The sequence below is a fragment of the Pieris rapae genome, chromosome 20, assembly GCF_905147795.1.
Source record: "Pieris rapae chromosome 20, ilPieRapa1.1, whole genome shotgun sequence".
Lineage (NCBI taxonomy): Eukaryota > Metazoa > Arthropoda > Insecta > Lepidoptera > Pieridae > Pieris > Pieris rapae.
In genome coordinates, this window is record NC_059528.1 from 6,874,693 (window position 1) to 6,886,763 (window position 12,071).

General features: G+C 35.5%; 1 protein-coding gene across 9 annotated transcripts in view; it reads right to left on the reverse strand.

Moving 5' to 3' along the window:
* Nucleotides 1–12,071, reverse strand: part of LOC110995965 (focal adhesion kinase 1) — a 106,827-nt gene that overhangs the window by 2,435 nt on the left and 92,321 nt on the right. For 7 of the 9 annotated variants that reach the window (XM_045632521.1, XM_045632519.1, XM_045632518.1 and 4 more), the window contains 18 exons: nucleotides 11,289–11,433; nucleotides 10,718–10,851; nucleotides 10,258–10,344; nucleotides 9,757–9,838; nucleotides 8,260–8,382; nucleotides 7,786–7,866; nucleotides 7,166–7,333; nucleotides 6,650–6,782; nucleotides 5,940–6,072; nucleotides 5,543–5,684; nucleotides 4,964–5,168; nucleotides 4,285–4,415; nucleotides 2,877–3,997; nucleotides 2,065–2,181; nucleotides 1,503–1,602; nucleotides 1,268–1,338; nucleotides 727–941; nucleotides 248–358 (listed from right to left, as the gene is read on the reverse strand). In XM_045632521.1, coding sequence (XP_045488477.1) covers nucleotides 248–358; nucleotides 727–941; nucleotides 1,268–1,338; nucleotides 1,503–1,602; nucleotides 2,065–2,181; nucleotides 2,877–3,997; nucleotides 4,285–4,415; nucleotides 4,964–5,168; nucleotides 5,543–5,684; nucleotides 5,940–6,072; nucleotides 6,650–6,782; nucleotides 7,166–7,333; nucleotides 7,786–7,866; nucleotides 8,260–8,382; nucleotides 9,757–9,838; nucleotides 10,258–10,344; nucleotides 10,718–10,851; nucleotides 11,289–11,433 — 3,299 coding nt within the window. The remainder of the gene's footprint in view (nucleotides 1–247; nucleotides 359–726; nucleotides 942–1,267; nucleotides 1,339–1,502; nucleotides 1,603–2,064; nucleotides 2,182–2,876; nucleotides 3,998–4,284; nucleotides 4,416–4,963; nucleotides 5,169–5,542; nucleotides 5,685–5,939; nucleotides 6,073–6,649; nucleotides 6,783–7,165; nucleotides 7,334–7,785; nucleotides 7,867–8,259; nucleotides 8,383–9,756; nucleotides 9,839–10,257; nucleotides 10,345–10,717; nucleotides 10,852–11,288; nucleotides 11,434–12,071) is intronic. The other 2 variants (XM_022263424.2, XM_022263423.2) reach the window with 2 other exon arrangements.

Genomic DNA, 12,071 nt, shown 5'->3' on the forward strand with positions numbered 1-12,071 from the left:
TAAGATTATGATGAAATAAAAGTAACTTGTGTGTTGCGTCAACTTTGGCCTATTTTTAAGCATATTTACTTACTGTTAACAAAGATCTTAGTATTGTCTTTTACTAACATAGCTTTTAAACATTTAAAGTAAATTTCTTTAAACAACGATCTTTTTTAGCGACTAAATATGTTGTCTATGGTTCATGTTTTCTTAAAAAGGTTAACAAATACAAACGTATTTTTCCATAAAGTAAAAACAAACTCACTTAGTGTACTCATGATGCAGCGTAGTGTTGTGATAGTGAATGGCGAGCCTCATGGCTTCCACCAGACCTGACATGTCTTTACTCAGCACCTGGTGAGCCATTTCCACCTCTCTGCAACAAATGGATTCAGAAACATGACAGGATATTATTATTTTAAAGCATTGTTACCGCCCTAATGGTCTGATATTCAAGATATTACTATTGGCTTAATCTGCGACTCTCATCCTTGAGGTAGACGATTGAACCCAGGCGCATTAAGACTCGCTCGTAATTTGAAGGAAATATAGTGAGAAACCAGCATGTCTTAGCCTCAAAATGTCAACGGTCTCACAGAAGTCTGATCACATACTTGGCTATTAGACAAATAATCAAGAAACTGATATTAAAATTTGCAGCTCATACCTGAAAGATTGTCGCAACTGTTTATAATACTCTTATTTTAGCGGGAATTTCTTCACGTAAGTCTCGTTAGAATTTACCTCTGAGCGTTAACAGGATAAGGCGGCACCAAAGCATCCACAGTGGCACACAATTCTCGCAACGCAGCCCCAACACTTCGCACAGCTTCCAATATAGAAGCGGGCGTTACGGTGTTATTCGCGGTGCTGGCTAATCGCATGACGCAACGAACTACTTCCGTTGTCGCTACGTACACGGGTTCCTTGTTGGGCGTCGACGTACTTGGCGCTTGGGGCTAGAAAATTTTCCAATAAACTTTGTAAAATTTCATATTCGTTGTATAAATAGCCGTATATACTAATTGTCCTTGGTTTGAGAACTGGCTAGAAATGTAAAATGAGAAGCATTTAGCATTTAATATGACGTTTGTAAGTGTACACTGTGTTCCTAAATAAATGATTTTTAATTTGAATTTGTTAAACCCGAAACAATGACAGTATTCTTATGCAAATTGTCAAAGTGACAAATGACACATGTGAATTTATGATATTAAAACAAATTAGTTTACACACCTGCGAGTAATATACAAGCAAAGGAAAAATAAATAAAAAAATTAAATACCTTTTCCTCATTGACTGGTTTCTCTTTGGGATTCACTGTATTAGCTGGACTGGTTTCGGTCGAGTTTGTCACTAAAATAAACAAATAGTAATTATTTAAAAAATCTTTATAATTATTAAATGATTTAGCTTAGAAGTCTTGAATTCAATTTCCACAAAGAATTATATTATTATTTACAAAGTAAGAAAATAAGAAAACTATATAAAAAAAAAGTAAGCACAATTTTCTTTCTTACCTGAGTGTGTTTGACTAGAAGGTTTTTCGCGCGGAGTCTCGTTTCTGCTGTCATTTGGCTGTTCCTCTGAACTGGTGACTTGTACGTTTGATAATCGTTTCTGAAAAAAAAACAACGTTGGTAAGTAACGGTTGCCGCGATCTGATTTGGGATGGGTTTATGTAAATCAGACAAAAGAAAAGATGGACAGATGACGTTGTAGAAGTAGCAGGGAAAAACTGAATGTAGCTGTAAACAAAGAGAGATGGAAAAATATGGAATGGGCTTCTTTTACCCATAAAGAGGCCATACAAAAACTAGATTATAACTTAAAAAATAAAACTTTTACTTAATAATACTAATATTAAGAAATGTAAACTAACCAACGGTTTGGATGGATAAGTTAATAAAGCTTAAATAATATGTATTCATATTTATACAAAATATGCTTTGAGCCTTCTAATGTGAATTGGATGGAATAATTGTACCATAAACTTTTACATCGCTCTGTCACTCTCATATATATTTAGTGTAAAGCGAGAGTGAAAAGAACAAAAAAAAATTATTACAAAAACTGTCGTACCAAATTATCTTCTTGCATTTGAAGCCATCTTCTATCCTCCTCACTCTGATGTTGTTGTCTCGCTAATTCCGCTAACAATCGCCTTTCCACAGCTTGCTCCGTATCGAATTCTGGACTCTATTTGTATGGACATAAATGTTATTTTCACGAACGTATTTCGAACCAACAATGCAGTTAGTACCTTATTATTATAGTTATCCAATTAGATTCTATGTTCAATATTACAAATTACCCGTTTGACCTCTGTACAAGTTTATAAGAGAAAGAAATTTATAAGATAAGTTATCAATTTTTTTAAATTATTTACAGCGAAAATAAAGATTGTGCTACCATACCTTACTTACAATTATACTTTAAAATTTCAATTGATACGGATTTGACTGTTATTACTAAAAGTTTAGATTTGTTACTAACGACATTATTAGTTCTGTATTCCATAAAATAAAAGTTATTGAATATCGGAAATCCCATGTGTAAAATATTTATTGCTTAATTTTTCGATAAAGCGTTTGCTACCAAAACAAAAACTGAACGAAAAGCCATCTATCTACCAAAAAACGCTCGCAGATTCTAGCACACATGTGATCTCGGCTAGTCAAATGAAAAACCAAATTCTACCGGAGAAACCCAGACACACAACTCTGTAAAAAAAAGGAAAAATAAAATCAAAAAGGAATCATATACACAAAAAAAAAATAAAGGAGGGTGAAACAGGAACCCATTCACAAAATTGGTACCCGTTTGTCAAAAAATAAAGTCAAGACATGCCATCTACGCAAACAAAAATAAAGCATGCTAGTTTTTGCAATCACCTGCGCGTGCGCCGAAGAAGACGAAGATTCCTGACGAGAGCTCTCAACTCCCGCCAATTGGGGACCAGACTGATTCTGAAAGCCCGCTACGGACTGAACGGCTTGAGCGCACGACACCTGGGGTCTGTACAGCATCGGCTGACCCTGCACCACGTTCTGACCGAACATCTGCTGGTACATGGGTTGGGCCACGCCCATCGGAAAGCCTTGCGGCGACGACGGATACACCTGCGGACTGTTGGACCGAAACTTGTGACTCGGTTTCGCGGGACTCTGGTAGGGAACACCTTGGACGACCCCCACGGGTACCCCGTACGACGACGGATGTGACGCGGCCATGTTAATCGGCCGATATTGGGGCTTCAACGCCGCTTTGTGGGCGGCGATCGCGACGCAACTCTTCACATTATCGCCACCGAAGTCGTAAATCTCTTCCACCAGAGGCGGTTCTGGCTGATGACGCATCTTATTCACGACGCTGGCGGCTAGTTGGGCGTTCAGAGCGCCTTGAACCGCGAACTGGCCTATGTCCTGTTCGCGACGATTTCTCGGCGGGGGAGACGCCGGAACCGAGTGTTGTCTAGTGAAAGGGGCGATCGGGATCGGGGAACCGCGATGGGAGAGGCTGCCTCGGGCGTTCCTCTCCAACGAGCCCATACGAATAGGCCCGCGCTCGGATAGAGTGTTGCGGGGTGTACGTTCGAGAGATCGGACCCTGTTGGGGTAAGAATCGGGTGACTCTTCGACTTTCGGGGATTTAGGGGAGAGATTCGGACAAAGGTTGTCGCAGCTCTCCTTCGCGTCGATGACGACCGTGTGGGTCTCCGTCTCGGGGACGACGGGGTCGAGTTTGTGGAGTTTGTCGGCGGGGATTGGGGCCGTTTGGAGGGGGATGTCTATGATTTCGTCGGGTTTTGGATTGGCGATCTTTTCGATGTTCTCCGGTAGAGTTTGCGCGAAGTCGACGGCTACGGTGTTGAATACCGAGGCGGGAGTGTTGTAGGCCTGGGGGTGAATGGCTCGCGACTGGTTTTCTCGAAGCAGATGGGCCAACACCAACGGGTTCTGCGCCACGATGTAGGTCTGCGGCCCGCCTGGGGTGCCCGTTGTCGTATCTGCCACTGAAATTAACACTTGTTTACTTATGTTGGATTTGATTTGAATCAAACCTAATTCATACATTGTTAAATCGTAAGTCCTGAAAGCTTGCATTTATGAAACCAACATAGTTATGAAGACACAAAATCAAACTCCCAAACTATTAGCTAAATTTAATCAAAATCTACTAAAATATTTAAGGTATATTTCATGTTCACACATCTTATTACTCACTTTAAATTTCTACTCATAATTATCATATGTAAGAATATTGTATAAGAGAGTGAGAAAGAGTTAGCAAGAGATTTACCTGCAGATAGATCCGTAGTGGGTCTGCAGGGCTTCGGTGGTGCGTGTTCGCCCCAAGATGCGGCTGCGACGCGCCTGTTCTCACGTCGCATTGTGTCCCAGGCCGTACTCCTCTCTTCTTGGAGTATTTCACTGTAATAAACGATTTATTTTGAAAGCTTGTCCCGTTGATGGCTTGCCATTACATATGCCAGTGATAATGTAGCATTCTAATGAAGGAATTTTTGATATCCGATAGTTTGATTTAAATAGTAATAATAACATAAATCTTTAAATAAAAAATACAAATCTTTTATTTTTAATACATACGGAAGTTATTTTGAATTCTATTTCGTAATATCTTCGTTTACATTGACACACATGTGCTCTCTATCAACATACATTAGATATTAGGAGAGATACATGTTTACTAAAATATCGTTTTTTTTTTAATAGAACATGGGGGCAAACCGGCAGGAGGCTCACCTGATGTTAAGTGATACCGCCGCCCATGGACACTCAATGCCAGAGAGCTCGCGAGTGGGTTGCCGGCCTTTTAATAATTGGCATGCTATTTCTTGAAGTACCCTCAGTCGAATTGGTTTAGAAATACTTCAGTGGGCAGCTGGTTCCAGAAAGTGGTGCGTGGCAAAAACTGCCTTGAATATGCTAAATAAACAAGTTATCCCAGAAAAGCTCACCACAGAGTTTCCTTAAGCTGACTAGCGCTAGGCCGATGAGAAGGCTCGTACGTCCAACACCTGGACATCAAGGAATAAAGCCTCGGAGGGCATCTTGGAGGCAACGCCAGCCTCTCACCGTTTTCCAATTTCCCGATGACGTCATTGTTCTTCACCCCGCTGAAGGGTTTCACGCCCAACATTAAAATCTCCCACATACACACACCTGGAATATGAACCATGCGTTACTTGGAGAATGAAGGTAAACCTAAATAGGCATTATAAACGTCATGATTATAATCCCCTTCTTTTTCTGGGAATGGTGCTTTAGATTTAACAGATTACACAAACACAAAATTAATTAGCAAACCATAGACAAAGGGATTATGAAAAAGTTACAGGCAATAGACTAAGAGATTATTAAAAAGTTATAGGCAATAGACTAAGGGATTATTAAAATTTTATGAGCAATAGACTAAGGGATTATTAAAAAGTTATAGGCAATAGACTAAGGTATTATTAAAAACACTTTACCATCCAATTATAATATTTACTTTGGAGCATTATTTACTAAGATGACTTTAACAAGAATTATCTTACCAAACATCCAAACATCCGAAGCAGATGTGAATCTTCTAAAATTAATAGATTCGGGGGCCATCCATTTAATTGGCAGTTTTCCTCTGGAGGCCTTATAGTAAGACTTGTCTTCAACCATTTTTGATAGGCCGAAATCAGCTAACTGTAAAAAAAACATTTTTGTTAAAATTTGTTTTGAAATCAGCAGATTTCGATTTGTATTGCCAGACCAGTTCCGCGACTGTTTTTCCTCATAAGATTTTCTATATTAAAAAATAATAATATTTAAATTATAATATAATTCACAATAAAATAAATATTCTATAGCATCTATCTGACAGATGACATTTGACAGAACCGGCCAGCCCGATTGTTGCCTAAATATGAGGGTAGGTCTATAAAATTGATCTACATGTACCTTAACACAAGTAGGCGTTGAAACTAGAACATTCCTCGCAGCAATATCTCGATGCACGAACTTCTTGCTCTCCAAATAACTGAGAGCAGTGGAGAGCTGGTAGATATATAGCACGAGTGTACATGTTTCTAACCTGAAATAAATCAAATAAGTGTATTAATTCAACAAACACTCCACTGTTCTCTTAAACTCCCTATAATTTGCCGTTTCTTAAAATTAATTCGGAAAGCGAGAGCTTATTAATTTAGAGCGAGCGAGCGAGAGCGTTAATTCTAAGACTTATATCCAATATTTTGACATATGAAAGTCGATAAGAAAGACAGTTACAGCGTGTAAGATGTCTATGACATTACATGGTATTGCTATTCTAATTAAACAAATAAAATCGTGTTCTTCTATTACATAATCTCTAACATATATATCGTAAATTAATACGTTGTTCAAAAAAATATTTTGGTCCTAGAACAGTTGTCCGACCTGAAAACCTGAAACGTTTACTTAAGAAACTTAAATGATAGATTTTAGAAAGAAATTACTATAAGTAAATTTTCAAACCATACCATACAAAAATTTAAATTCCAAAGTTTAATAAAATTTTCAATAATGGGTCATACTGGTCTAGAACTTACAATGGAAAACTACCAAGTAAGAGAAATATTTATTTAATTACCTATGAGAATTCTCGTTCGGAGAAATATTTATTTAATTACCTATGAGAATTCTGTTGTAAGTAGGCCCTCATCTCCCCGAGTGTAGCCAGTTCCATGACTATCCAAATGGGAGGAGTACTACACACTCCCACCAGACCAATTATGTGGGGATGTGAAAATTGCTGCATTATGTCTGTGGAAACAAATAGTTTTTCAACTTTAACCATTTGATACTTTTACGAAGTATATACCTCATAAAAATAATCTATACAAAAACTCGATATTTAATTGTTTATTTATTTATTTATATAGTACTCCTACAGCTAACACAAAAAACATATAATAACAAACAAATACACCAAGAACATAGCCACAAACGGAATACATGATACATTATAATAAAAAGATTTAAAAAAGGGAACAAACAAACAAGGTATTTAATACAATTAACTGATTAAATTTAATTAATTAAACCTAAATTGGTTGTGTTGTGTAATGGTGTATGTGTGTGTACGTGATGGTGTGTATGTGGGTCGTGCTTGTGTGTGCGTGGGTTGTTAATTGATAAATACTCACAGGCCTCTTCCAGAAACTTCTCGGCTGTATCGAGGTCAGCGTCCATTTTGCACGTTTTGACGGCTACGGGCAAAACGTATTCGCCCGTCGAGCTCTTCCCCTGTTGCTTTTGTAGCGCGAGTTGGCGACGTAAAGACGGGTGATTTGCTGACGTTACTTTGCACGTACCTTATATAACAATAATAAAAAAATATATAGTTATTGATTCAACCCTCTGAAAAGGAGGAGAAGAAGAAATCTGTGATTTTAGGAAATTTATATTTTTAGTGATCACTTAACATTAGATGCGTATTAGATGATGCGTACACACATTGCATGACAGCTCACAAATACGTAACGGCCTTTTTAGGATTGGTTACTTTTATTGAAATACCCTTAGTGGAGTTGGTTTCTCGCGGCAAATTGAAAAAAAAACGCTCAGTTTTGTAAGACAATTAACAGACATTAAATTGATACGAGTGGACCTCCGATGACATATAAATAAATAAATAATATATTTATTTGAAGAAAAATAATGTTGTAAACATGCAATAATCAATAATCGTTGAGATACTCTATTCATTTTGATAATGATAAAAGATTAGGAATATTAACGTATTAACAAAAAACTATTTCCTCACCTTTATGGACATCCCCAAATTGTCCTTCGCCGATTATACCCGTTAATTCGATTTGATTACGAACCAACTCGTAGTCACGAACTGGAATTACAAATATTTAAAATTATCTAACTCCAAGAAATGGGCGCATAATTAAATTTTCAATAATTGACTGGAATTGGGATACCATATCAGTATCGATTTCTGTATTTTATTACAAACAAATTTTATGTGACTACAATGTAGCACTGAAATTATGTCAAAATAACGAAACTCAATATGAAAAAAATCACAATTTAACTTAAGCAAGTGTCCAAAATAAATAACTTCATGATGAAAAGTGTATTTTCAGTAACCCCAAGTTTAAGAATTCACCAAATCACTAATCTATTCCAAATATATGTTAATAAAAATAAATTGTTTTCATAGTTTTAATTATATATTCCTATCTCTGTCTAATCTCATACAATAAAGCGAATAGAGTATATTTCTCACCAGCCGGAGTAGAATAGTCGGCGTCGTCGTCAACGATTTCTGCATAGTCTTCCGATAGGAGGGTAGCCGAGTTACCTTCCCATGAGCTGGTCTTGCCTTCTGAGGAACTGCTGCTCATTTCCGCTAAAAAATAAAAATATGGGATACCTTTCTAAAAGTGTAATTTTTGCGAAAAAAATTCTATTTAAAACTGTTTTTTTCTTTCGCATGAATAGCATTAATATTTTATTTTAATTTAGATTTTCAATATTTTTCATTACACTTTCAAATTTTTAATTGTAGGAAATATTATTCTTAAGTAAGAAAAGAATATTATATTAATTTAAATAAATTCCGCAAAAGATGTACATATATGAATTTTCTAATCTCTGTTTGCGTCATTTAAAAATTGTCATAAAATAACTTACTTTTGCATTGACAGTTGAGTTGTTTCCAAACGGTAGCTTGCATTAAATGTATTTATTAATATTAAGAAATAAACAAATTATGTATTTTAATGCCAATATAGTCATACACATCTAAGAACACGTTAAGTAATTTATAAGCGTAAACATGACAATAATTATGTGTGTGTTATTCTTTCTTGATTGAGTGCTACATCAGTTATTAATAATTGTAATATGATCATCAGAAAAGACACTATGCAATAACGATATTAATGATTATAAAAATTATTTAAAAAAGTAACTAGAATTTGGGCACTAGTGACTACAACGTGCGACTCTCATCTTTCAGACTATGTGTACGTACTTACGTACGTACGTACACGAAGAAAAACATCGTAAGGAAACCATGCATGGTTAGACTCGACACAGAAGGTTGATAATCTACTTGGCTATTAGAAAAAACAAATGGTCACGAAACAGATCTCTGAGGCCTAGACCTAAACGTTTGTAGGTCCACTAGATTTTATAAGTAAAAGATATCTATTATAAGGTTCTGGCCTCAAAATCAATAAAACGTCACGGATTGAATTATATCACACACAGAAAAAGTTAACAAAAGACGCATTTAAAAATAAAGTATTTTTTGAAAAAAAAAGTGCGTGCGTACAAAGTACATATACGAGAAATGAAACTTCTTTATAAATTAATTATTACTAAGGTAAAAGCTGCAATAGATCATCATCTACCATGTATATTTTTAAAACACTGTATACATACTAATCATAATATAAATAACTAAAAAATCTGCGTTTACTGCACAAGACGTTATGCGAAAGAATTTCCATTTAAACTAATATATAACTACTTAACGAATACAGCAACCAATAGTGTATTCTTTCTCGATCTCCCTTTCTCACTCTCACTCAACCGGTGTCAATCGCTCTCTCCCTTTTCTTCGACAAAAACGCTGCACATCTTCGTGACGGTAAAATTATTATTATTGCGTTTCATCCTTAAACATTTAACCCTCATACGCCTAAAGATGTTTCACTTCAAAAATATATTTAAGTCTACAATGGAAAATTGTATATTCGTTTAAATAAATACATACTAGTTCGATTCCACAACGATGTCTGCGAGTCTGTGACAAGACGACAGTAGCCATCTACTAAGTCCGCTAAACTTTCAGCGGCCTGAAAAATTAAAGTTAATATATAATATTTTAAAAAAATACATATGTATATGAAAGAATGCTCTCGCACAGTATTGGATCCAATTCAAACTAGGATCATTTTGGAAACATTTCACAACATTGTTGGAAAGTCTAAACCAATGCTTCCTAGCCTTTCCCACCCCTCTCCGTCTGTATAAAATACATAATTTTAATATAAAAACTGATGATAGGATTTAGGAAGAATTTCTTTCTTTTTTGTTTGGTTACTAAACACAATAAATAAATGTTCTAAACTGAAATTCAAATTAAAACAAATTTTCATTTATTTTTGAATGAGAAGGATTTAAAACATACATATTTACTCAATTGGGACAGAGGAAACTAATTTTTAAAAAAAAATTAAATATAAAAACTTTTTAAATCAAATATTGGCCTTACATCAACACTACTGCATGTGATTGTTAAGGTTTCGCTGGCACCTTTCACTCTCAACTGAAGAGCTGCTTTTCCACATGAACTTCCGCTCTGGAATAAATAGTATTTAATTGGCATATAATAAAGCAAGTAACAGTTAACAATCAGTCTCATTAATATTAAAAGGCCGGCAACGCACTTGCGAGACTACGGACTCGTTCGCCACCTGCTCTATAGAAAAATATCGATATTTTTTTTTTTTTAAAAGCGATTCCATTTCATTGTTGTCCAGAAATCTTACAAATGCGTTCCCGGCCTTTGAGAATTGATACGCTCTTTGAATTTGTACGTATGCTAACAAATTGTTATCATTTTAGAATTCAAATATTTTAGAAATACAGATGAAACATACCGACCTGTCAATAATTATACATACGCAGTTATGATAAAATGACCACAGATAATAGAATAATGTGAGACGTACCTGCGTCTGCGACTGCGACTGCGACTGTTGCGTACAGTTAGATTTGAGTGTCTGCACGGCGACTATGTCACTGAACGACGCTATTTTGGTGTACGTCGGGGGTTCACCGGCTTTGTGGGATACGTATGATATATCTGAAAATAATTTATAAATTGATAGAATAAAAACATTTATGCATAGTTTTCACAAACTGTTTATGGAAGTTTTATTTAGCTAGCAATCACGACTCATTTTAATTTATGAAAAAATTTTAAATTCTGAAAACTTGGTTAGCGAAAGTGACTCAAATGTTGGCATATAAACATTATTTAATGCTGAGATGTTGGTATTTAAGTATCTGAGTATTAGTAGAAATCAGACTATTAATTTATCTCAATTTTATCACAAAAATCCAACCAAATAAATATCCAATATAAATATCCAACCCAAACCCCCCCCCCCCCATTTACACTAACACACCCCTCCTACAAATTTTCTTGTGTCTACTATGAACTGTTATACGTTATCTGTGTTTGTATACATAAAAATGCATATTTCTGAATTATACAATTAAATTGGAAAAATAAATTACCTATATCCGGTCCAATAGCAAGTTCAACGGGTATAGCCCACCCGGTTCCGAGTGCGCCCGTAAACGTCTCACGATCGTACCCGTAGTGCGTATGCATCGTCTCCAAGTATTTCAGCATAGCTTCTGTATCGCTCAGATTTGCTACCTAAAATCGATGTTTAAGGATATTTTAGCAAAGAGATCTTGTTTAAATTAAAACTTATGAAACAATTGTAAAAAGTTTAGGGATTTAATTTTGTTTATTTTTTTAGACAGTTTTAGTGTCTGTGTGTGTTTTGATGTGTCAAATTTGATGTTTAAATAAATATGAGATTGAGAGTTTGTTATTTAATGGAAATAGACGCGGGTTGAGTTAGCCACTTGAATTTTTACAAGCATTTCTTTGTTAGAAATTTCTAGATTTTAATTGAGAATTATTTATTTATTGTACCTAGTATTGTACGTGAAGAACGTATATTTAGTTTCTAGTTAATCATTACGTTTAAGATCTTGTTTAAATTGAATAAATCTGTATTTAGCACATTGAGGGTTCCATCCTTCAATAGATCTTGTAATTTTTTTTACTGTGATTGATCTAAACAATGAGTTATTGTTCCGAGGTTGTCTATCAGCACTACAAATAATGAGACACATATTTTTTGTGGAACAGGGCAATAGGCAGGCGGCTCACCTAATGTGAAGTGATTGCAGAGGGCTCACGATTGCGTTGCTGGCCTTTTAAAATTGCTACGCTCTTTTCTGGTCTTGTCTATATCGAACTTCGAAAGCTCACGATTTCTAAGT